This window comes from Sander vitreus, chromosome 9 (genome assembly GCF_031162955.1).
Source record: "Sander vitreus isolate 19-12246 chromosome 9, sanVit1, whole genome shotgun sequence".
NCBI classification, from domain to species: domain Eukaryota; kingdom Metazoa; phylum Chordata; class Actinopteri; order Perciformes; family Percidae; genus Sander; species Sander vitreus.
The window spans coordinates 20,193,257-20,219,787 of record NC_135863.1 but is presented as its reverse complement, the minus strand read 5'-3'; the positions used below and the strand labels follow the sequence as shown (position 1 = coordinate 20,219,787).

The window sequence follows — 26,531 nt, the reverse complement described above, 5'->3', positions numbered from 1 at the left end:
ACTGTAATACAATCAAAAAGTCAGTGTATTTTAAAACTAGTACAAACACAGGATGGGACTGCCTGGACTACTTCTAGTGACAAATTTGAAAAGAAGGAAGTGATTTGAAATGGCTATAGGGACAACTTTTTGCAGCAATGACAATCACTCAAAACTATGAGAATAAGATTTGCATTCTGTTTGAAGTTTCAATGAGTGCAGTTGGGATTCAGCACGTCATAAAAGGGGCCAAAATTCCATCTATCATTGAAAATATCAGCTATTGTTAGTAGTTCTTAGAACCTCTTCCATAACATCCTCCTCATTATCACAGCTTTCCTGCCTTTCTTTCCTTTACTTCACATTCTTCCACAGTCAAGCTTTCTTTGGTCAGAGGGTAGATTTTTAATTAGTGGGCTGGGCCACCGAGTTATAACTGCTCCCCTTCTGGCTGGGATGAATGTAGGGGGAGAGAGAGAGAGAGAGAGAGAGAGAGAGAGAGAGAGAGAGAGAGAGAGAGACAATAGATTTTAATCATTCATGTGGTTGAGAGCTGTTGGCAAGTCAAGTTCCAGGCATGCAGAGAGAGGAAGATAAAAAAAAAAAAAAAAAACAGAAGAGGGGAAGATAGAAACTTTATGTGGTGGGGGAGACAGAAGAGAAACAAGAAGGGAGAAGACTGAGGTGGACAACTTGAGAGGAGAGTTATCATTGGTGACACCGCTGAGCTAAAGACAAGTCGAGTCTACAAGCAGACTGAGAAGAGAGGAGGAAGTGAGCATAACATCTGACAATCAAGACTTAAAGGAGCTCCTAAATCAGAACCTAAATCTGTCAACACTTGAAAACCCCCGCTCCAGATTTCTATTGATTCCACTGAAGAAGTCTCTATTGACCCTGCCATCCAGACTGGAGTATGCCCTGCCATCCCTGTCACCCCTGCTGCTGACCCAGGCTGTCAGCATGATCTCCCACTACCCTCTGGCCACCCTGATGCCCTGGCAGGGGCCCAACCACCACTACCCAGACCTGGACTGCACCTTACTGCCAGAGGGAGAAGGAGGTGTCACCCTGCAGAGGTACCAGCCTCGCTTCCCGGAGAGCAGCCCCCGCCACTGGGTCAGTACATGGCAGAAAAAAGTTTTTTTTTTATTTCTGGGAATCCCAGGGTACTTCCAGTCTTCTTAAACAATCTGGCAGATGTTAGCCTTCGCTTGCATGACCTTCCTGTGCCTTCTGTTGTTTGGAGTGTGTTGCAGTGTTATTTGGTGTCAAATGTTTGGTCAGTTCTGATAGATTCAAGGATGGGAATGGGGAGTGAAGTGGAAAGTGTCTGGAGCAGTAAAAGGAATAAGTTTAACAGTAAAAAAACAATTTACTGAGAATAGAAGCTTGGAATTATAAATAAATGGCAGTGTTTGTGACTCCTCCAAGGTCTGTTTGTTGGACGTCTGTGGTGATAGTGCGTGTTCTTATGTGTGTGCATGAGAGAAACAAATGTGTTTGAGTACAAATAGCAGCAGATCTGCAGCTTTTCTGCACTCAGCATTTCTGGTGGTAACATGGACAGCTAACTGTCACAAACCGTGGTTTACGCTTCCTACATAAAACACAAAACAGTGTATGGTACAGTAAGTGAGGGTCAAATCAAAAACATCTACAACTTAGTTGCTCAACTCAGAGATCAATCAGTGATTGATTTGCCATTTCTCTCAATTTATTGCATTTCAGTTCCTCTGTTTGACCGCGACTTACTGAACCTTTATGCAATAAGTCGACAACTCATAATGCAATAACGCAAACTAGACAGTAACCTTTGGTGGCACAGATGGGAGGACAGCTGACCTCTTGTGCAAAGCAGTAATTCACTGCAACTACCGCATATTGGTGTAGTGTGTGTGTGTGTGTGTATACGTGCACAGTTTTGCTGACTGGTCACAGAGTTCACAGCAGAGGAATTACTCATTTTACGTCAGAACCCAAATGCCATAATGACTTTAATATGTGTCAGCCAACAGAAAAGCATGATAAAAATGTGGCTTACATTACACTTCATGTCAGCGTACATGCGTTCCTGTTTTTACCTCTATCTAATGTGTGTGAGGTCGCAGATTCCCCAAAGCAGCGTGATTAACAGAAAACGACCTGCAGCGACAGCTTATTCCTGCTTAGTTGTGGCTAATTGTTTGCATGTGCGCACATGTGGTATTGGGGCTAAAGTGAAACTATTTTTGGTGTTTACATCTGGCATGTTGAGATTTAGTCAGTAAAGACACTGAGGTCAGAAAAATAGCCTCCTGAAGTGTCCCTGAGCAAGACACTGAACCCCACTTGCTCCGGTACGGATATTCTGTGACAGCAAAAAAGAAAAGTTGTACCCCAAAACCCCATTTGTAAATAATATATATCCTCTTCGTCGCCTATCTGATACCCTGGCTGACATGTCCTTCTGATTCACAGCACTGTTCGCCAATTGTTTCAAGGGGTAGGAAGACTGGAGGTTAGCATGCAGACGCTGACACTCTCTGGATGCTGTGAAGCTCAACTTACATGCATTGCTCTGTGTCAAAAACTCATCCTTGTGACTGTTTTTGCAGCATTGAGTTGTGATTGCCCTCACAGCTTTAGGATGGGGACAATAAGGGTGATTATATAGAGTGGTAAATACCCTCAATAAAGTTATATAAGAATAAACAAAACCATCAGGGAGTAATCATAGAAGTCCAAGTGTAGCAAGTACATCCTTTCTTCTGATAAAAGCAATAATTGCATGGCCTCTCCACGTGTTGTTTTGTCAGTCCAGCAGTTGCTGGCTCCCGCTGGCTTGGAGGAGACTTTGCCTTTATTGCTGTCAGGTGTTCCTCACTCATCGTCAGTCAACTTGTTGCCTACCTGCATGAGGTTATGAAACCATGTCAGTCATATAAAGGCAGTGATTGGACTTATACCCTCCTTGTAATCACCCTGCTGTGCAGTTACAGGCAGCTGTCAGGTCCACAGTTCAGGTCAGAGATGAGGGAGGAGTGCTGAGGTGTCAATCTCTATCAGCAGTGAGACTCCCACATGAACACACACAATTGTTCACACAAACGGTCAGGGTTAACAGGTAGATTAAGCAACTGAAATGAATGATAATGAATCACAAAGTATAAACTTAGATAATAAAAATACAGCTTTTCAATTTAACTATTCGGATGTTGCAAGATGGTGTCACAAGTAGGAATAACTAAGGACTTGACCGGGTTTGAACCCAGTTGCACAGAAGTGAGAGTGTTGACGAATGCACACATCTTAGTGGGTTATCACAGGACATTTTACTGCTCTCACTGCATTTTGGAAGTGTTCTTTGATAAGGCAATGTAATTAAGCCGCAGGCCGATAAATAAAAACTCCATTAGAGGGAATATTTGCTGCTACCTCACACCCCTTTGTTTTACAATAACCAGCATCGTAATTAAATAACCTCAGTGGGTCATTTTCTGGAAATGCAGAAGTGATTTTATAAAAGGAAAACAGGGACAAAGGAAGGGGGGGGGCAGAGAATTTTGATGATGGCTTGTTTTCCATTGAAAAAAGTAAGAAAGCTGAGTTAGCACTCCTCCTTCCTCTTTCTTCACTTTTTGAACAGAGAAATGCACGTTTCATGCTGATGCTCAGTGACGTCTCAGTGTTTCCTAAAGTTTTGATCCTCGCTCGTCATTTGTTTTGATGATTGCTCAAAGTGATTCATTCATCCGGCTAAGACCAGTTCTGTAGCTTCGGACCTGCAAATGTCCTGTAAATTAATATAAAACTGTAGGGGTTTCAGTAGTACAATTCTGCAATGTTTATAAAATATCTATGCATTTTACAAGTTTATATGTGGCAAAGCTGGGAGAGCACCATTCAGGGGATAAGGAAAAAACTTGGCTTTATTGATTAACCCAGTAAGCACTGACAGTACAAGACACAAGTAGAGGGACGCTAATGTACTTCAGTACTTTCTTTTTGTCTCAAATTGCACAATTCACAAACTACCACAGTTCTCTTTTCTCCGAATCCAGGTTTCCATCATTCCCTTTCATTCAGTCCACCACTTAAGATGGTGTTTACACACTTGAATGACCCCCAGCGTGCAGGGTGTCTACTGGCCCGCAGCTCTATAGAGGCTCATATTGTGATCTTGGGCCTAATTAGATCACATAATAGGACTGATGTGAAAAGTCAATACTGCTGGCATTGTCCCTGTCACTCGAGCGTCCATCCCAGAGCAACAACACCACAGGAACAGCTCGCTTAACTGGGGCAGAAACTCATCGCAACATATGGAAATGGATGTGTGTGTGTGTGTGTGTGTGTGTGTGTGTGTGTGTGTGTGTGTGTGTGTGTGTGTGTGGGCTTGTTTAACTATATTCATGGGGTCCAAAAACCGGGAGTCCAGCATACTTGTGGGGTCCCGACAGCTTTGTGGGGCCAACAAGTAAGGGTTAAGACTTGGTTGTAGGATTAGGGATAGAATTAGGTTAGGGTGAGGGTAAGGGTTAAGGTTAGGCATTTAGTTGTGATGGTTAAGGTTAGGATAAGGGGCTAGGGAATGCATTATGTCAATGACGGGTCCCCACAAAGATACTGCCACAAACCTGTGTGTGTGTGTGTGTGTGTGTGTGTGTGTGTGTGTGTGTGTGTGTGTGTGTTTTTAGGGGTGGGTTGGTAGTAGGCAGAAGTCAATATGTGCTGCAGCACTGTCTTTGATTTGGTTTGTTTTTATGGTTTGGCAGCTCTGTGAAACACACACTAACTCCTCTACTCCTTTACCCGCTCAGGCGGGGCTTGCAGTATTAGCCATCACGCATGACTGGGATCAAGCTGGCACTGTGATGTGTGTATTAGCATGTGTGTGTTTGAGAGAGAGAGAGAAAGAGCGTGTGTGTGTGAGTGTGTATGGCAGTAGTGTGTAAAGCTGGAGGCCACTGGTGTCCGGACGACAGTTATTAATATGAGAACTCACACATTCTGTATGTCAGCAGGTTACTAACTATAATAACTCTACTGAGGTCAAACACGATGATAAACAAAGAAATACAATAACTTTAGAACAGGGAATACATCCTGTATTGTTTGTTATTTTTATTATGAGTTTACACAGTATTTAATGTGCCCATATTGTTTTGGCAGAGTAAATATATTTTGGTCGTTGTTACGGCAACATCTGTGCTGTCAATGCTTGTTATTGTGCTACTGCCTGTTTTTTTGTGTGCGTTGTTGTGTGCACCACTTATGCAGTTTCATTTCCCACAACGCACATGCTTCATTTGATTTAACACTAACAGCACTACAGACAGCAGCGTAAAATCCCTCAGAAATAAAACAAGTATTAAATGGAAGGAACATTTTTCTTTCTCACAGTGCAGTCAGAACTAACAATTTCATGAAGTAAAAAACTGAAATGGCGTGATGGTTAAAACAAGTGTGATTTTTGCACATTCTGATGTGATGGATTTGCGGTCTTATGTGTAGTTTTTCTGGGTTTTGGCGAGGCAGCAGTTGTCACCAGGGTGTGACCATTTTCATTGATGCTGTGTGCTGTTTTTGTTGCATATGTGACAACTTTAGGGTAGCATGAATCTGTCGGGCAACAGATGGTCCATCTCTCATTAGCAGGGGTCTGTGTGTGTGTGTGTGTGTGTTTGTGGGGGGGGGGGGTCAGACAGACAACCGAGCCAGTCCAGACTGATTCATGTAAGGCTTAGCAGGGCTTAGATCTAGAGGGGGGTCAGGGTTGGGGCCGCATGAAGGGGGGTTGTCAGTGTGTGTGTGTGTGTGTGTGTGTGTGTGTGTGTGTGTGTGTGTATCTGAGTCATCATAGCTACGGGGAGGATTACCCTCCCTTTACGGTCCAACTTACCCCATATGGAGGCTGTTATAAGAAAAAATACGTCTGTTTCACAATGTCTAATAGTCTAAACATCTCTGTACATAGATATGATTTGGGTGGTTTGGTGTTATTAAAACTTTGAGCAACTTTTCCTTGAAGTGTGTCTTGGTTTGCAGGGTCAGCTGTGTTTAATGTGTGAGTGTGGAGGAGGTGGATGATGAGGAGGAGGAAGGGTCTCAGTCTGAAGCCCTGGACTTTACTGGAAACTAATGATGTCACCCATCCAGAGAGAGAAAAGAGGGAGAGCTCAACAACAGCCAGGACAATAGATCTGAGGGGAGTAGAGGCATGACATAAGAGAAGGAGAGAGGCAGACAGAGCTTTAATGTGGCTGTTTGAACAAAGGGGTTCAGTTGACCGAAGAAGAGACAGAAACAGAGACAGAGAAAAAGAAAATGCAGCTGTGTATGCTGTGTGTGAAGACCCGGCATGTCCTAATCCAACTGTGTTTTCATTGTTGCTACTTCTGGATCCACAGATACTCATCTGCTGATCTGTTGCCTCATCAAATAACTATCAAATAACCTTAAGCACTTATTAAGTGCTTTTCCCCTGCTTCACTGCTCTCAAATGATCCATTTAAGCTATTTTGATTGTCTCATTCATAGGTTTTATTGAGTTATAGCAGATCATCGTGACCCTGCGCCATAAATCCAGCCTCTTGGGGGTTTTGTTGCTCTGGCCTGGTCTAGCTAAAACCTCTGCTGACTCTGGATAAATACAGCGGTTTATGAACTCTGCCCTCTACTGGGCAGTATGCTTTGAAAACACAAACCCACTAACCGCACACAAACATACAGTGAAACGCACTGCGTGTGTGCATACCCGTGCATAATTAAAGAATAATGTAGAAAAAGTATGAATGTACTGAGGCATTTGGTCCAGAAATGGTAGCAGATAAAGATCCTGTCCATTTAAAACTGTACGCAGTGACTTTCCAGCTGATACTCCTCTCCTTGGATGAAAGGATGAGTCTCCTCTGTTTACTTGTTTCCAGCAGAAAAGAAAGCAGGGCGTCTCTTTCCGGTCTGAAATATGAAATCACTCTTTCTCTGGAGCAGTGCACGATGGTCCTGTTGCATCATGCATATCTTTCAGCCAGTATGGATCCTCTCAGTTTCTGGCTGTGTGAACTCTCCCCCTCTGTCTCTGTCTCTCCCTTTCACACTCACAGCAGAGATAATGTCCTTTCAAGTTAATCTCAACTTGTCTTACATTTTCTTTGATACATGACCTTCTTATCTTGGATGTAAACACTGAGACATTACACATGCTGCCCAGAACTACCAACCCCGCTATTGTCCTCCTGTGTGTCTGTGGTTTGGCTCTGTTTTTTCAGTATTGTGATTCCTTATGTTTTTCGGTCTCTCCTGCTCATTCTACTTGCTTTACGAAATCCCTTTTTCCTCTTCTCCTCTCTTCTCCTCTCATCTCATCCTTTTTTACCGTGCTTCAGGCCAGAGAAGCTCCCCAGCCACTCAGGTATGAGGACAGCAGGCTCGCTGGAGTCAGGAGGCTGGAGGCAGGAAGTGGGAGATTTCCTGGAATGTGCGTTTTTTCCCCACAGTGGTGCAATAACAGTGCGAGCGGTGCTCCTCCTGTTTTTGTCCCCTTTCTGTCTGTAGCTTGGTGTTCTGACTGTGTGGAACAGGGATAAGAGCGTAATTGGGAAGTTCAATAATAGCAGGAACCCAATATGAAAAAAACTGCTCAGTGTAATTATACGTCACATTCTCTTTAACCTTTACATTCAGTAAATCTGATTCCAAGAGAGATAGATGCAGTTGTATGTTGAGATTCTTGTACTTAACTTGAGTATTTCTATTCTATACTACTTAATTCTTCTTCTTCAGAGGAATGTTTCCGCTACATTTATTTAACAGCTACCGTACTATAGTTTCTGAGTTACTTTGTACAGATACAGATACAGATAGAACTTGGTCTCATTTATGGAAGTAACCCTATTCACACCCGTGTCATTTTATGTCATGTTCAGCATTCATAAAGACTTGATGAGACTAGCAGCTTGAATTGCCCGGCACCACACAGTGATGATTAGACTCCAGGAAGTCACTGCTACGTAACTCCATAAAACCACAACTTGTCACTTTTACACTTTGGTTTTTGTTCAAATTAAGCAAAGTTAGTAAGCTTTAGAGGGGCTGGTAAGTGGATTTTGTTACCTTTGGAGCCAGGCTAGCTGTTTCCCTCTGTTTTCAGTGTTTATGATAAGCTAAGCTATCCTGCTGCTAGCTCCAGCTTCATATTTAAAGATTATTTTTTGGGCATTTTCAGCCTTTATTTTAATAGGACAGCAGAAGACATGAAAGGGGAGAGAGAGGGTGAATGACATGCAGCAAAGAGCTGCAGGTCGGAGTCAAACCCTGGCCCGCTGCGTCAAGCAGTAAACCTCTATAGAGGGGTGCCCGCTCTACCAATTGAGCTATCCGTGTGCCTCAGCTTCATATTTAGTGTACAAAGTTGTATCGACCTTGTCATCTAACTCTTGGCATGAAAGTGAATATGTGTATTTCCCAACATATTCCCAACTCTTTCTTTAACTTGCCCTTAAGGACTTAAGACTTACAACACCAATAACACTTACAATAACACACTTAACACACTTACAATACCTAAAAACACCTCTGCCATTTACTGAAATGTAGCTGCCCATCCTTAAACTATAACAGGCCTAAGAATCTTTTCTGATGCAGCCCATTAGGATGATAAAATCAGTACACATTAGTGGACCTGGACTCCAGTGAAAAAGAAGAAATGTCACATTTTGATCTCATGTTAAAAGATGTGCGCACTGATGTGCTCATCCATCAGTTGGAGCAGCAGCTGTCACATTTGTCAAATGTGTTGTTTGCACTGAGATGTGACATCATTCCAACTGTGAGACCAACACTACAATCCCCCCGGGGCTAAGCTGGAGGTCGTGTGGGGTTGCAACCTTCCCACTGCCCCTCTGGGCTTCCCAGAGAGCCAAGTGGACAACAGGGCAGCTCGGCCTGGGAACTGGAGCCCGGCCAGATATGCAGCCTGATGAACAGTCAGCGAGAAGAAAACCTGATAAAACATGTGATTACCACACATGGAGAAACACTGACGGAGATGTACATTGGGCTTCCCTAACCTTTTAGTGCCCTGCAAGCATCAATGCCAAAAGTGAGGACCTTGTGTGTGTGGGTGCAACCTGCTTCACAGCATGGTGTGTGACAGCCAGTGACGCTGTGTGTGACGTTGGGGTTACGTGTCGGTGTTATGGGAGCCAGAGGAGTGGGTAGAAACATCACGTACACACACACACACACACACACACACACACACACACACATTGTAAAAAGGGGCCACAGCAGTTCTTGCCATCTCTCCCACTGAGCCAGATGACAATAAGCATCATAACGTTCCCACTGTCTCCTGAGTTTAATTATTTAATCAGCCGACTAAATGGACCAGCAAATGTATGAACCACTGCTTGCTCACATTTGATATATGTTTACGATACAACTTTGTACAAAAAGACCACTCACAAAGTCAACGCTTGATTCATATCTTCCCGTTTATTCACAAAAGTGGGCTGTTTGAGTACGTGTGCAGGCCCATTCACAGTGGAACAGTGTGGTCATTCTCACACTCAGCCTATTCTGCTCTCCTGTCACTGACAATTCACAGTACTGGTGACGGCATCTACGGCCTTCCTTGTATTGTCCCACGCAGGGGCTGTGAGGTGGCAGCTGCTTCACACACAAGACAGCTACTCAATTCATCCACTCATATGAAATCTGTATGTTAACATTACAGTAATATGTTACTGGAATCGCCACTGATGATAAACAGGTTGGTAAACTATAGCCAGAAAACTAAAGGGTTAATGACCCAAAGAAGCTTCTGATTTGTTATAGGGGAAGTCCACCAATTTTACACATCAGAGTCAGTTTACAGGTGACAGGGAGTACTACTGAATTTGTGAAAAAGTTAAGTTAAGCTAGCAGCGCTTAAATGTAAAAAAAAAAAATGTTTTAAGTGCCAGTATGCTGAAATCTATTTACTGATATAGGGGAAGACAAGCATATATTGACACTATTGTTGGAAACAAAAATATAAACAATGAACAATGAGAAACATTTGCCTGGATTGATGATAATAAATGGCCAAAAATTTACACCCACCTCTCCTACAGGCGAATTGTACCAAGTGGAGAGGTGAGGGGGGCAAAAGGAATTTACAGTGGGGATCATAGAAGAAAAAATGGAGGAGGGACCTTGAACTTGAACTTAACAGATACACAGTGTACATAATAGGTTTGGAAGCCTTCCTAGTCAGATATTAACTATTTGGATAGGCCCTCTGTAGCCTGCACCACATCTCTGCTTGAGGCTACAATAGCCGCTTAGCATCAGACACCTGAATCAAACTTTCAGCGGTTGAATTGCATTCTAAGCAATATAGGCGCCAGTGTTTTTTGGTCATTATTAACAAGCTAAACAAAACAAAAGAACACCGAATAAAAGAAGTATACAAATAAAAACACAAGACTCAAGTATCATAAGGATTTATTTTTACATGGTTTCATAAACCCTATTAACGCATTATAAAAATCAGTGATGAGTGCTCTGGATTTCATAGGAATGAGATTTATGAGTCTTGTGTAGCCTATTGCGTAAACAAAAATCACAACCCTACGTCTGAGCGCGCACATTGTTTGGTGTGATGGAGGTCGGACAGAAAGGGAGGAGGAGTTTAAACGAGGCTGTTGTTAGTGCAGGAGGAGGAGCAGTTTGGTCATTCAGTAGAAGAGGGAGCCTGCTGACAGACAGAAGAGGAGGATTTGGAGTTTGGAGTTGAGCGAAAGTGTGTGTGGTGAAGAAGGAGACAGTTCTCAGCGAGGATCTGGGATTTGAAAGGAACGCATCTTCTTCTTCTTTCCTTGGCGGATTATTCCCGAGCTCTGATGCTGTCCCCGGATCATGAAAGAAACGCTCACCATGAAATTCGCCTGGAAAAGTAAAATGGTAAAAACAAAACAAAAAACTCTCATGCTTTTCCATCCTGTGCTCTGTTGTTGTATTTGTGGTTTTGTGAAGAGAGGGAGAGAAAGGGAGAAAAGCTGAAGAGGGAAAAGGGGGGGGGGAGAAAAAGGAGGGGGGTGTTTGTAGGCTTGGGAAAGTAGCGGATAAAGGGGAGAAGAGGAGGAGGAGGAGGAGGAGGGGAACAGTTGAACATTGAGTTTTGATTGTTTCTGTACTGGGCTTTAAAACCAGTTTAACCTACATTGTTGGTGCGTAAAGATGTCGCGCAAAGTTCGGAAACGTGGGAGAGGGATACAATAGAAAATCCCCTGTCGACTCCGTCAGAATATGAACTCGATCCATTAGCTCTCCCCTCCCTGATGGTGGATATGAAAACTTTTGTCTGAGGGCCCGCAGCGAAACAGAGAGGGAACACTTGGCGAGACCCCGGGGCCATCAATGTCTCTTTTGGGTCCCAGCTGCGTCCAGGCGAGAAAAACACAAAAGCCAACAGATCAGCGCCAACTGTTGTTATCTTGGGAGTATTGTTTCACACACAGCTGATAGGCAGATTAGCATTATTTGAGCTTAGATAGTGTGCTATTTGCTCTCCTTAGTGTCCTCCTCGTGCACTTTTTGAGCATCTTCTTGGGAAATGATCCAAGTTAGTGCAGATAGTAAACAACTTATCTCCTGTTTCACCTGCGTACCCAGGCTCATACTGTGCTCTCTGTAAAGGCATCCCTATTGGGTTTGCAATGTTTCTGGCCTGTATTCCCTGGTGAATAGAAATATCACAGTGACAGGCTGTTTTGATTCCCATTTCCATGCAAGCTCGTGGAACTTTGTCTCACAATAAGCCCCAAACTTGTACCACAAAGCGAGCAGAGCCTTTTTTAAAACCCTGCTCTGAAAAACATCTCCAGTTCTGTGGCTGACAAAAAGCAGGCTGTGTGTGCAGACTGTGAACTCAGCATCCCGGGCCGGCCAGCACAGAGACCTCCAGCTATTGTTTTGGGAGTGTGTGGACTGCATGACTCATACACTGATGTATTTATCTGTCTCTGCGCCAGCCAGCCATCCAGCAGCAGCTAAAGAGAGAAGAGAGGAGAGAGAGAAGAGAGAGAGAGAAGAGAGAGAGAAGAGAGAGAGAGAGAGAGAGAGAGAGAGACACTTACTAGGTCGCTGACCTTAAGACGAGATGCTGAACAGGGTAGGGGATGGACATAAGGACATACTTTGGACAAATACAGCTTGTGACATCATACAACAACACAAACATACTTACTGGTTTCATCTGCCAGAGGCGGTTAAAATCCTCCTCCTCTCCCTTTCTCTCTCTTTGTGTTTGTTGCTTTGGGGTTTCTTTTCATTTCAGCATCACATGTTTCTGTTCAAACCCAAACACGGCTCAGTCATGGCTGAGTGCCACCGGCCGTCCATTGAGCCTGTTAACGGCGACTTTGACCCTTGACCTGATTTCTGGCAGCCCTTCTGTGTGGGGAATAGTGTGGACTTCACCATTGAGTGTGTAAGAAAGTGGGGACAAGTGAGAGTGATCTTGGCCGTGTGTGTGTGAGGACTTGGCCGTAATACTGCATGCGTGGTGTTTATATTTGGCCAGTCCCTCTCTTTCGCTGTCTCTGCCTCTGTTTTTGTCTCTGTATCCATATGTTGATGTCTCAGCATATCTCGGGCTGTGTTTGTGCACACTCTTCTCAGAGCAGGAGTTTTGTATTTTGATTTCACTCTGCTCCCTCTGTTTGTTTATGCACTCTGCTGTCTGTCAGTGATTTACAACCAGAGGCAGATACAGTACATATGGAGCAAGATGAGCACAAATCTATTTAGTGTTATGAGCTGATCTGAGTGGGGTTGTGCTCTCATTTGTAATCAAGCTCTCTTGGCTTATCACCATGTCTTGTTTTATTATGTAGGGTTTTGTTTGAGAGACTTGGTCCAGTCTGGCTCTTATCTCTAGCATTTTGAGCTCCAGTGAAGTGCTCCAGCTCTGACCTCACCTCAGACAGAAGGGAACACGGTGAAGGAGATTGATGGGGAATAAAAGAGGGAGTAAAGACAGGGAGGGAGTCCTGGTAGGCTGCAGTGGTGGGGGTTGGGGAGTTGGTCATTCTTGATATTTTACTGCTGCAGCTTTAGTCCTTGTTTTACTAGTTTGTTTGAGTGTTGTGGTTGTGTTTCTGTGTTTTTCTCTGATGCTTCCTTCTGCTTTTCTCAGTTTAAAAAAAAACTCAGTTCCTATTTTGTTAAACTATTGAAATGACACATGAAGATATCTCTGCAGCCTGCAGTTATTTACAGGAAGTTTTTATATCTTTTTATTATCCTAAACATATCCTCTCCTGTCTTCTGGAGGCTTCTAACATTTCCCCTGTTACTCTCTCCTTGCAGAGCTCGGTGCAGGACTGGGGGGAGGAAGTCGAGGAAGGAGCCATTTACAACGTGACACTGAAGAGGGTTCAGATTCAGCAGGCCGCCAACAAGGGAGCAAGATGGCTAGGGGTGAGTAGGCCCGCCTGATGTTTCCCAGTGTGACAGAATCACAGCTGATGAAGCTTTTTCAAAGACAAGTCGAGCTCCAAACCCTCAGCGAAACAGATTATATGAATGAAAACCTGATGCTGCTTTTTCCACTCTATTAACCTGTTGAAGGTGCAAAATGTGTAGATGGTTTTATAAAAGCAATCTTGTGTGCAGACTGCTGATCATAAAAAGAGAACCTAATCTCTATTGTCTAAAGCAGTGGTGTCTTTCAATAGTAGGGCGTCTCTCAGCATTGTGCTCCACCAGGGCTGTTGTTTTAACATTTGAGCTCTAAATCTCCCAGTTTGGACAACACCTTTTTAGCTGCCTGCTAAAAATTAACAGTTTTACCAGACTTTGACTGTTCAGCCAAAGCATGTGATTTCCTGACTTTCGCGGCTGCCAACAAAACTGCTCGGTATGACCAAAAAAAAGGGGTATTAAAGGCTTTTCCTTGAGTTGCGCATTTTTTCATTGCATAAGAAGCATTGCTTTTTTCTCCACTGTGCTGTTTATATCAGCATAATAAGATGTTATACAGTATATTATTATACTGCGCAGAAGGGCCAATTAGGGCATTATCCTGAGTTTCTCTGGTGTGTTTTTTTTTTTTACTGAAGGAGTGCATTAACCCAGCATAACCAAAATTACTGCCTTTGTTTACAAGAAACAAATCAGGCTCTCGTGTTGTTGGTTTGTTTGTATCACTGTTGTCTCTTTGTGCTTTTGGCGCATAAAAGAAGAAATAGATAACAGCTCCGAGGCTGTAAGACTGATGTATTGACAACGGCATGAGCTGCCAACTGTATTCCAGCTAATTAAAACAACATGGGCCCTTTATACAGTGCTGTCTTTGAGTTGAGTAGAATAGAGAGTGATCCCTATTGAGGCGTCAGTATATTTACTATACACAGTCAATTGTCGGTGAATAACAGCAATTACCGTACAATCAGTGGGATTGTTCACTGATGCATGTTTATAGTGTGTGTTAGTAGATTGTGTGTATTTCTAATTGATTGTGAATTGTAAAATCCAAGCCTGTGTGTGTGTGTGTGACTGTACAGCGGGTGACCTCACAGAGATAAATAATGGTATTTCTTGTTGTTCTGAGTTATCAGAGGGGAGTGGTGGGAGAACTTGGCTGTGCTGCTGTCCTCCTCTGTCTGGAGGGACGGTGGAGGAGGGGTCTGCTGTGATTAGAAGCAGATTGGAGCGTTTCCTGTTGTAGCATGCTAACTTCACCAAGGTTTCTTTTCTCTCCGTGTCTGTGCCACCTCCTCTTCTACTCTCTCCCTGCCTGTTTTGTAACCACTGAGTCTATTTCCCTGTGGACACAATAGTCGGACACATCTGGAGAAATCAGAATCAAATATAGGTTATGATTGTCCTTACCGTTTCCTCCATCTTTGTTTTGTAATGAATTGTTTCACTACTAATTGGAGCAGATGATGCAAGAAAATGTTCTGTGTGAACAGACAATACATCTTATCTTATTTTTAAGCTTAACTGACAAACAATTTTATGTTCTGTTTGGGAGATGCAAATGTTAATCTGTGATGCATTCAAAGCCAAACAAAGCAAATAAAAGCTTATTCCATCTTGTGAAGGGCTCGTTGCATGAGTAGGATCTGGTCTCAAATGCAAGTCTCTTTCAAAAACAATCCAAGGCACACTATAGGGTTTGTGAAAATATTCAAATGCTTTTATTTTACATGGCAATATGCATTTAAAATGACTGACGTGTTGCGACCGGCATAGGTCTTCATCAGGGTCCAAAGCAGATAAAAGCATTTGGAAGTCCTAGCCAAGTCATTGCAGTGCATAATGGCGCTCCTCAGTTCAGTTCACACTGGTTTAACCATGTAAAAATATGTGTTGTGTGCATGTGTGTTTAGGCGGAGGGGGATCGTCTACCTCCTGGCCACACGGTGAGCCAGCTGGAGACTTGCAAAATCCGAAGTATTCGTGCTGGAACACTGGAGCGTCTGGTGGAGACGTTATTGACAGCGTTTGGAGACAACGACCTCACCTACACCTCCATCTTCCTGTCCACCTACAGGGCCTTCACCAGCACACAGACTGTACTGCAGCTACTGCTAGACAGGTAGGGCTGGAGTGAAATGTTGCACACAGCCAAAATAATGCATTGACTATTAACGCTTAAGAGGTTTTAAATATGATCTCTCCTTATTTGTTTTGTTGCAGGTATGGAAGTGTGGAGGAAAATGAGCAAGGCACAGGCAGATGCAAAGGCTCTGAAACCAATGGAGCCATCAGAAGGTGAGATACAGTTTTCTATATCAGTTCCATATGGACAGCTTCCAATAGATAATATTTCAGCAGTATTGTTGACTTATCACACCTGTCCCTCTATCATTGCCAGCGCTCTTAACACAAACCTTTCCCTACTGTCTCCACAGTGCCTTGGCCTCTATCCTGCGTGCCTGGCTGGACCAATGTCCTGAAGACTTCCAGGAGCCACCCGACTACCCCTGTCTTCACAGGCTGATGGACTACCTGCGCAAGACCCTGCCAGGCTCGGAGGCTCTTAGACGGGCAGGAGGTCTGCTGGAGCAGCTGCAGAGTCAGGCCAGCATGGAGGACACTGATGGTAACTAACGCTCTTTAAACTCTTTTTTAAAAGTTCTTTGTTCTGTACAGTGTTATTTTTATTTTTATTTTTTCATCATCATAAGTAAGTATTTCCTCCGAGTCAAATCGCCGTGTTTTCCTGCTTTTAGCTGGTTTCCACGGCAACAGTTCTTTCTGCCTGGGGGAAGAGGAGGAAGTAGAGATCGAGGTCCAGGAGGACTTCCTGTCGTTCGAGGCCGACCTGGTGGCGGAGCAGCTGACCTACATGGATGCTGTGAGTGGAGGGAAATGAGAGATGGAAACGGGTGCATTGGCAGCGTGTGTTGTGTAGCAGGGAAAGGTTACGCAGGTTGAATCCCTGTGATTTTTCGTCAGTGTCGTCATACTAACATCAGCCTGTTTTCCTGCTTGTAGCTGCTGTTTAAAAAGGTTGTGCCCCACCACTGCCTGGGCTCCATCTGGTCTCAGAGGGATAAGAAGCACAACAAGCACAGCGCCCCCACCATTCGAGCCACCATTACGCAGTTTAATGCTGTGGCGGCCTGCGTGGTCAGCACAGTGCTGAAACACCGACAGATCAGACCGCATGTCAGAGCGCGGGTCATCCAGCGCTGGATAGACATCGCTCAGGTTGGCAGAAACACACACACATCTCATCTATAAACCTACAACAAAATGGGTCAAGTTATGACTTTACTTGTGCTAATTGTCTCCCAACAGGAGTGTCGAATACGCAAAAACTTCTCGTCTCTGCGAGCCATTGTATCTGCGCTGCAGTCCAACCCTCTGTACAGGCTGAAAAGGGCATGGGCCTGTGTGCACAAGTAAGTCTTGATAGAAGAATCATCTTTGAGATTTTTATTTTGGACATGTATTATAGCTGATATGTCCGGTACCATTAGCTAACATGAATCTGTGCTTCACACAGAGACAGCATGCAGACATTTGAGGAACTGTCGGACATTTTCTCCGATCACAACAACTACCTGACCAGTAGAGAGCTCCTCATGAGGGTGAGCATTAACGTTTAACATGTATCTAATATCTGAGGGATTTGCAAAATTATGAATTAGTAAATTTAGTATACTCTGTATAAAACAAAATCCCAGTTTTAAATTGTGGAGATGACTTCATCTGGAAGTCCTAGAATAATTTCTTCAGTGAGCGGTGAGAAGCTGGAGGACTGAAGCTGCTTTTTTGTTTGCTCTACAGGAAGGCACTTCAAAGTTTGCCAGTCTGGAGAGTTGTGCCAAGGAGCATCAGAAACGCACCCACAAGAGACTACAGTTGCAGAAGGAAATGGTGAGACAAAGACTGGTGCAATAAGAGCTTCTGAAACAAATTCCAGACGAGCGGAGTGTTTTTCAAAGGGAGCTAAAACCGAGCTTTATAATTTAAAACAACACATTCCTCTAAAGCAATGTACTGTATGATGAAGCCACATGCTTAGCTTTGTTTACTCAGTGCACCATGTGCTGTACTTACATTAAGCCTGTGTTGTATTTTACAAAACCCACCCTGGCATCTGTAAATCACAGGGACCACAGTGGAAATTAGTCGCTGGCTTTATTGTGGCATCCTTTTAAGTATTTATTTAAACCAAGTGTTTTTCTCCGCAGGGAGCCATGCAAGGAACGATACCGTACTTGGGGACCTTTCTAACCGACCTGACCATGCTGGATACAGCTCTGCCTGACATAGTAGAAGTAAGAAAAAATCCATAGCCACCTGGTGAATGTGTGTGTGTATGTGTGTGTGTGTGTGTGTGTGTGTGTGTGTGTGTGTGTGTGTGTGTGTGTTGTGTGTGTCAATATTTGTGAGCATGTGTCTGCAAGTTCACACAACTCTGCAGATCTGAGAGCCTATCTGTGGAACTGCTGTCAGAGACCGGGGCGTAAGTTTCCATGAGTGCGTGAGGAATTTTATCGGGCCGTTTTTGAAGCGGTCCACCTAATGCTGTTTGTCTAAGCAGCCGCTGGTATGTGATGTCCATGGTCTGACAGCGTGCTCTTTGTGTCCTCTGCAGGGTGGTCTGAACAACTTTGAGAAGAGACGGAGGGTGAGTGTAGCTGCAAGCGGCCTCCTCTGACATGATTATACCATGACAATTACCACCTGATGAGCTTGGCTGACATGTGCCACGTGTTTGAAGCAAAACGGATCTAACGTTGGTGACTTTCTCTCTGTCTCTGCAGGAGTTCGAGGTGATCGCTCAGATCAAGCTGCTCCAGTCGGCCTGCAACAGCTACTGTCTGGCTCCAGACTCAGCCTTCCTCCGCTGGTTTAAGAGCCAGGTTCTGCTCAGTGAGGAGGAGAGGTACTGCCATTACTAAGAATGCCGTCTTTCTTAATTGCACCGTTATCCATTCCATAACAAGCAAATTGGTGCATGAGGTCATGGTCTGTTGGACCTATTGTTCACAAACACACAATAGAAGCTTCTTTCTGTCCTTTCTCCTCGCCTCTCCCTGCTGTTCTTATGTTGTGTCTTCACTCCCTACTGATCTATTGTGCTTATTGCTTTTGCTCTGTTAACTGTCTTCTCTTTCCTCCTTCTCTTGTCCTCTCTGACTATCTCTTTCCCTCTCTCTCACTTAGAAATCACGCTTCTTAAAACCACCGGCACAGGATTTGTCAACTTTTAATGCTGTCTAAGGTTGATTATCCGTGTTTTCTCTTGCAGCTACGCCTTGTCCTGTGAGATTGAAGGTCTCGGTGACAGCAGTCCAACCTCACCTAAACCTCGAAAAAGCATGGTGAAGAGACTCAGCCTGTGAGTACATCCAGGGGGAAAAAAGATGTTAATAGAACCTAACGGAGAAGATTTAGTTTTAAATGTGAAGTATAGAATGCTTTTCTTTGGCTAACATAGTCACACAGTCATATTTAAGCACTGAATTGCTGTGACCTATTTATTTTATTGTCTAATAACTGACTTCCGCTACTTTCCAGGCTGTTTCTTGGACCAGACAATAATACAGCCAGTTCTCCAGTCAGAGAGACGCCGCGCTCGCCTCCTACTGGCAGCTCTGGGGAGAGCATGGACTCAGTCAGTGTGTCCTCCAGTGACTCCAGCAGCCCGTCAGACAGCGAGGGCCTCACCCCCACCCACACCTCCGACTCCCAGCAAAACAAGGTGGGCAACAGCTCAAAATAAAATGTGATCATTTTGGTCATACTAAAAATGATTGGTCTGGGGAGGGCTGAACTTTATGTTTCACTTTTTCAAAAAGCGAGGCCTTCTCCAGTGTTATTGATCCATTTTTTAGAACCCTCCCGTTGACTAAGAAAAACTACATTACACTCCCAAATACCTCCAAAATAATTTTTTCATACAATGCACTTTGCTGTTACTAACACATTGCACAGAAAAACCACAAGTGACATATTGAATTTTGAAAAAAAGAAGCTGTCTGAAAATGAGAAAACAACAGATTTATTACACAAGTTGCACACAGTTGATAATTTACAAGTCTTATTAGGAAATAATAAAATCTAATTTTGGTATAAGAGAGAAGGCCCTCCACTGCTCTCCCAAAAGTCTTGACAACCTTCCCTTTAGCAAAAAGAAAAAAATACACTCCCTTTTCTCGTCCCCCCTTGCCCCTAATAATTTCCATGCAGTCCCTTAGTCAAAATGTTATTTTAGGAAAAGGTTTATATGAAAAACAATTATATTTATCTCTTTTGAGCCTTGCACGTCACTTAATTCCAGTATTTTCTAGTCTCGTTTCCTCTCGCCTCACATAGCTGCAAATGGATGATCCGAATATGGTTATGTGCATTTGTAGAAGAAAATGATCCTGTTATGGTTTTGTGTATCGGTATGTAACTACTGCTTATGTTTCCTCAGCTTTCAGAATCCTCCTCTTGTAATTCACTCCATTCCATGGACACCAGCTCGTCGACAGCCAGTGTCTCCATGACTCCTGCATCTCCTTCACTCCCCGGGCCCCCCTGCACCCACAGACGCTCCATCTCCCTCACACCCCTGTCCCCCAGCTCCCCGAGTCAAAGCCCAGCTTATAACACCCAGGCCCAAGATGCATGCATCATAAGAGTCAGTCTGGAGCATGGCAACGGGAATCTCTACAAGAGCATATTGGTAAATAAATATGTGTGTTTGTGTTCCTGTTTGAGTGAGATGCCCTTGGTTTACACACGATATATGTAAAACCCTGTATGATTATATATTTTTTTGTCTATTCCCTAAATAGTTGACAAATCAAGACAAGACTCCAGCTGTAATTTCTAGAGCCATGGCCAAGCACAACCTGGAGGTGGAGCCAGAGGAGGGATACGAGCTGGTACAAGTCATCTCTGAGGAGAGAGGTAAAAAACATGGCTCTACTTTTAAATTTAGCCTCATTCATATATTTATTTTCATGGAACCTCTGCGGTTCTTGATGGTTTTAGTTGATTGTTTTCTAGACATGTATATCTTTTTCATTATTCAGACCTAATTTTTTCTCAACCAGAGGGCGCTAGCTCCATGTTGGGCTTTCCAAAAACTGTAATAAAACTTGCCTCACATTATATTTGTCATACAGTAAAATCCCGAGGCATACAGTCAGGTATTTACAGTGAATACAGGAAGCAGAAGCTGTTGCATCAGTTACTGTATAACAACTATTATGAAACACCCTTTGTATTTGCAATTCAGCATTTTAACTATTGTAAGTTTTTTTTTCCACTGATTGGCTGTATTACAAACCTCAATGAGCCGTGTATTGCTGACTAAAAGTACAATAGCAGCAACAATAACAACAGAAAACTATACTCATAATTTCTGCTTTTCTCTCCCATCCCTTTTTATATTCTTTCAGAACTGGTGATCCCAGACAACGCCAACGTCTTTTACGCCATGAACACCTCGGCTAACTTTGACTTCCTGCTGCGGGTGCGAGGTACAGCGAGTCGGCCAGTCCAGCTGCGAAGCCGGTGTAGCTCCACACTCCCACGCGCACAGCACCGCTCCAGCCTGTCGCTTAGACTCAGCAAGGTCACACTGTGACCCTGGACTGTGGGGACCCAGCGGATTGCCCTTATACCACTGATTCAGGATGATAGAGGGCATGGACCTGATGTGAACTGTTGTATTTTAGATAAGGAGGCTGGAGGGATACATGGATGAGGAGCTCTGGTGGATTCAAGAAGGAACAGAGAGTTTTTCAGACTCTTTTAAGAGCTCCACTTTGACTTTAATCTTGCCAGTTGAGCCTCACCCTGAACTGTGCCATCCCTTTTTGTCCTTTGCCCAGCCCTAATGTGGAACATGGATGTGTAGCATGACTGCTGTGCCAGTGGGACTTGCCTTTTGACTATTAATGCCTGTGACAGAGTGGAACAGCGACTCCTTGTGGCCTCCGCTCTTTACAACAACAGGTTTTTGCACATGTTATGGGAGTAGACCACACTCGACCTCCAACAGTATTCTGATATTGAACGGACTTGTTTTTGTCCTGTGATGTCTATGTAGCTGAACATGTACTTTTATGATAATAGAAGTGTGATGAATGCAGAAAGAGAAGACGGATGGTGAAGGAGAAGTGGACTGAGTGTCCAGTCTTGTTGCCTTTAATCGATGAATGAATGGACTTTCAATAGTATTCTGAATGATATTAATGAATTAATTGATTGACAGGAGCTGTGATGTCATTATTTCTCCTAGTTGGACATGTTCACCTGCCATGTCCGGCTCGTGCACAGTGTTCACTGTGTGTGTCCAGCCCCTCTCATATTGTGAGCTGTGTGACGAATGTTGCGTGCATTCTGATTGGTTCCATTACTTGGTTTTAACAAGTCCTTGAACTATTGAAATGGCCTTACCTGCCCTAGCTTTAGGGTGTAAAGATGACATTTGTGCTGCGTTCTATTCCAGAAAGACATTCCCTCACATTTTCAGAATTTTTTTGAAAAAAAGAAAGGAGATTATAGATGTACAAGGACAGAGAGGAGGAATGAAGTGACTTCCTGGAATGGAAAATACCAACATGTCTCAAACTGATGCATACTTGTACCTCTTTGCCCCTCATTATATGAACTACAGAGTTGCACTTGTCAGTTGGTTGGGGATGCCAATGGGATGTGAAAACAGAAGAGTGAACAAGCCGCTCTGTAAGTGGTTTTCTCCCTCTTCACTAAATGAATTACTATTTTTGTTATTAATTATTGCTTTTTACATGTTTTTGTAACACAATTCAGGCCAGCAATGTATGCCACATTGGAGAGAGATGAAGTAAATGTTAACGAATTCAGAGTGTCATAAAAAAAAAGGAAAAAAAAGCCAGTACCAGATAATACTGTGATAGATGTGGAAATCTTTACTGAGGGACACATCACATCATTAAACACACACAAGCTAAACACCTTTTCACCCAGTAAACACCCATCTGTTCCCAACACTATCATAGTTTTACAGCAACATCACCAACGCTTCTCACCTGTCACATTAAAGCGTCCTTTTTTTCTTTCAGTTATAATCCACTCCTACAGACCTTACAGTGTCACGCTATTGTGCCAATTTGTGCAACCAGTTCATGTTTATTGGTTGATATTTTAAATTCCCTCTAGAAGAACTGGTTTACTGTTGTTAATGGCCCAGTTAGGCCAATCATTTGTCCCATGCAGCACTTCACTTTAAAATGTTCTCATTAAATCATCCTCAGTTTCTTCACTGCCAAAGACTCTTCCTCTACCTGAATAAATAAATTATTATCATTATTATGATGGTTGTCCTGTGTGTTTTTGATTACCTCTCATCTTTGGTTGAATGCTCTGAATCCATAATAGTTCTAAGTAACATATTTCTAACATAAAATGATTTTGTTGAAACGCAACTTTGTTTTGTGATGGTTCTATATTTTTTTTTATATTTTAAAGCACATCTATCTGACTACACAAACAACCACACTGCTATCCTGAATTAGTTGACTTTACAAGAAATTTGCATGGAACCCTCTGCCTTAAACCATCTAAGTTTTTACACAAGGTGAAACTTAACAGGTCAAGTTGTATTAAAGCTTTAGTGCGTAACTTTTTTATATTAAAGAACGTCCGTTACATTCAAGCCATTGCCAAATGAGTTGATACAAAGCTAATTTAGACTATCAGCTCCACAAAACACTCTCTGTATTTCTCAGTATGGCTATGTTCAGAAACTGGTGTCGTCCAGCGACCTTTGCGCGAAAATCAAGTGAAGATAATTACATCTTCTGAAGAGTCCATCATGTTGTTTTAATCCTCCCTGTCCTCCTTGGCAATTGCGTGGAGGACGGGTAGGGATGGTGGGAAGGCATTGTATCATGATGCGCCGACATTTTTGTTGTCATTACTTAGAATTCCTCATGGGGAAGACAGAAACTACGCACTATAGCTTTAAGCAGAGATCATTTCTGAATAGGAGGGGCGGGGTCATTTGAATTGTTCTGCGCTGAAGCGATGCAAAGGCTCATGGTAAAAAAAACTATATGTTCTGAACTGTTTCTGTTCTAGTTAAGTGTGTTTTAATAATGCTCTGTTAATGTTTTGGGTATGCATTTATGTTATCTGGGTTTTAGTTTTGTATGGTTGATTTAATGTTCATGTTTACCTACATTTATTGTTGCACCATGACCGAGACCCAGGTAGGGACTGATGGCTTCTGGGCAGTGGCAAGTTGCATGCACTCAAGTACGAAATCAGTAACTTTGGCTAGTGAGCGAAATTTTTCCGTTGTCTCCAGTGGAAATTTCCAATGTTGGACATATTTTATTTATTTACTGGATTCTGGAACAAGAATAGTGACTACATTGTTTTGAGAGCAAGGCTGTCATAAGGAAAAAAACATAGTGAATATGTAAAATTTTTGCTCAGTAGTGAAAACTAGCATAATGCATTATGTATGTTATGTTTCTTAGCATGTTTTAAGGTCCAATATGTAATATATTTACTGTAATAAATCCAAAAATGACCCAATGCGTCATCAGATATTAAGGAAACATGCTAAGTTGAAATACTATCTTTTCTGACAACATTGCTAATGCCAGTATTTTCTCCTTTTGAAATTTCCGTTCCGTGACGGAATTTCTGTTTGTGTTTTGGCCTGTGTGTTGTTTGACAGCCTGGCCGGGTTGCCAGATATAACGTTACCTGTAAAAACGTAAACCCTGCACGCTAGCTGTAACGTTAGTACAGCCATGAAAGCAGCAAATAAACAAACCGGATCAACGGAGATAGATTCTACCCGACCGAAAAAAACGGCATGTTTCTAACAGTTGCCTGACCAGAGACGTAACAAACCCCGGGTAAATACTGGAGACTTATTTGAAAGATGGAGACAGCTTAGAGCCCAAAAGGACGCTGAGTTGGCTAATTTCCTCCTGAACAGATAGCTAAGCATTAGCTTCAGGCTAATTTATCATGGCTACAAGGGACGGGCATTTTATGTCATTTCAACATGCGTATACTCACATTATATTATATAGGTAGAGTACCCGAGTTGGTTACTCGCAAAAACAATTGAGACACAGCCAGTAAAGTGATCCTGATTGGTCCTGGCTAATGCCGCCATGCTAACCCTGCACTGCTAACGTTACCGGAGGACCAGGCATGCGGGCAACGGTTGTTTACAATGTGTAGCTTGTTCAGCGGCCGTAGCCAGTGTTGCCAATTTAGCGACTTTGTCGCTAGATTTAGCGACTTTTCAGACCCCCTTAGCGACTTTTTTTTCAAAAAAAGCGACTTGCGACAAATCTTTTGTCCAGCGAGCATGCGAGGTATTGTAGCCGCCAAAACAGTCTTCTGTTCTGTGACTGAGGAGCAGCCTCTCCCCTCTCTCCTCATGTGCAGCAGCACTGCGCACAGTGCGCAGGCAGGTAGAAGGGGAGGGGGGACAGGGTGTGCGGGGGCCGGCGTAGGTAGGACAGACAGCAGGACGCGACGGGAGAAAGACGCCACTGAGCTGGCCTGGTCCTGGGCAAGCCAGCCTTCTTTGAGAATTCTTTATCGATCTTTTTCCCTCCCTTTGTAGAATTACATTTTTTTACTTCAAAGATAGGCTACCTAGTAATAATTATAAGGTAAAATAAATTCCTGTATTGAATTTGTGATTTTTTGGCTAAAGAGTTATATTTCTTTCTATCTACCTTGCTGACACAACCACTAAGCTATATACAAATGATTGCGTAATGACGTCAAAAATATGCAAATGAGCGTATGACGTCATCTAGCGACTTTTAGCAACTTTTGGAGCTGGTGCTAGCGACTTTCATTGGAAAAGAGTTGGCAACACTGGCCGTAGCCGACAACGGTGAGTTATTTTAAGCCAAGAGAGGGAGGCTGTAAATCAGGAAGAGAGGACCGTGAGTTTGCAGTGTGTTTAGCATTGCTCCTGTAATTCTAAGCCAATAAAGTGTGTTCAGTCGGGTGGAGAGGACGGCAAGGTAGTGTTATTTTTAGCGGTTCCTACAGTAATTCTAAGCCTGTGAAGTGTGTATGTCCGTCAGATGGAGAGGATGGCAAGGTTGTTGTGTTCTTAGTGGTTTCTACTGTAATTCTAAGCCGTAAAAGTGTGTCTGTCAGCAGAGATGGGAAGTAACGAAGTACAAATACTTCGTTACTGTACTCAAGTAGATTTTTCAGACATTTTTACTTTACTATTTCTATTTGTGCCAACTTTTTACTTTTACTCCTTACATTTTTAACACGAATATCGGTACTTTCTACTGCTTACATTTTACAAAATTGGCTCGTTACTTTAGTTTCAAATAATTTCAGTGGAGTTACGTTATTATTTTTCGCGTCATCAATACCGAATTCTATCTAATTGGATGGGAATATACGTTGCACTTGACGCACCACTACAAGACAACTCGACAGATTTGGCAGCATTCATTCGCAGCAAATCATTGTGGTTTGATGACGGTAACGTTGGCATAGTAGTATGGATGGTGACATGATTGAAAATGAAGAAACCGGAGATCCCAGAGATTGGCCAGACAAGCAGCAGGATATTCCCAATCATCCTTGGCCTTATCTGAGAGACATGTTTGAGATAATAGGCATTAAGAATGACTCCTGGCGAATATGCTGCAAATTGTTCCAACCGAAACACCACGAAAGGCTACTTTTACTTTTATACTTTAAGTAAATTTCCAAGCCTGTACTTTGTTACTTTCACTTGAGTAAAGAAGTTAAATCAGTACATCTACTTTTACCAGAGTATTTTTTTAACACAATTATCTGTACTTCTACTTGAGTATAGGAAGTGTGGATGCTGCGTCTCAGCCTGGCAACCTCCGTGAACTTCGAGTCTGGGGAGGAGGGGGCGGGGGAGACGACTCTCTCCAGTATTTTGAATTTGTACTGCAACTATTAGTAATGACAACAAAACATGATGGACTTTTCAGAAGAGTTAATTATCTTCACTCGATGTTTTGTGCGCGAAAGTCGCCCGACGACACCAATTTCTGAACATAGCTATACTGAGAACTACAGAGAGTGTTTTG

General features: G+C 43.1%; 1 protein-coding gene across 2 annotated transcripts; it reads left to right on the top strand.

The window, feature by feature from the left end:
* The first annotated feature begins 536 nt into the window (after positions 1 to 536).
* rgl1 (ral guanine nucleotide dissociation stimulator-like 1) lies at positions 537 to 22,770 on the top strand. 2 transcript variants are annotated; one of them, XM_078259158.1, is made up of 18 exons: positions 537 to 1,098; positions 13,321 to 13,431; positions 15,348 to 15,556; positions 15,658 to 15,732; positions 15,873 to 16,063; positions 16,194 to 16,318; positions 16,459 to 16,674; positions 16,765 to 16,868; positions 16,973 to 17,057; positions 17,257 to 17,346; positions 17,664 to 17,750; positions 18,071 to 18,103; positions 18,240 to 18,361; positions 18,728 to 18,817; positions 18,997 to 19,180; positions 19,898 to 20,149; positions 20,262 to 20,376; positions 20,871 to 22,770. In XM_078259158.1, exons 1-18 carry the CDS (start codon positions 943 to 945, stop codon positions 21,056 to 21,058), a joined length of 2,433 nt encoding a protein of 810 aa, XP_078115284.1. In that variant the 5' UTR covers positions 537 to 942; the 3' UTR covers positions 21,059 to 22,770. The 2 variants fall into 2 exon arrangements, with proteins under 2 accessions (XP_078115284.1, XP_078115285.1); XM_078259159.1 differs by lacking the exon at positions 537 to 1,098 and adding an exon at positions 10,686 to 10,911.
* The last annotated feature ends 3,761 nt before the right edge of the window (positions 22,771 to 26,531 follow it).

Bases quoted from the DNA above. Each gene is read 5' to 3' on its own strand.
- rgl1 (XM_078259158.1), top strand. From the start codon at position 943: ATGATCTCCCACTACCCTCTGGCCACCCTGATGCCCTGGCAGGGGCCC. The intron at 13,432-15,347 runs GTGAGTAGGCCC...ATGTGTGTTTAG, and splicing joins AGGGAGCAAGATGGCTAGGG to GCGGAGGGGGATCGTCTACC. The intron at 16,319-16,458 runs GTGAGTGGAGGG...TCCTGCTTGTAG, and splicing joins AGCTGACCTACATGGATGCT to CTGCTGTTTAAAAAGGTTGT.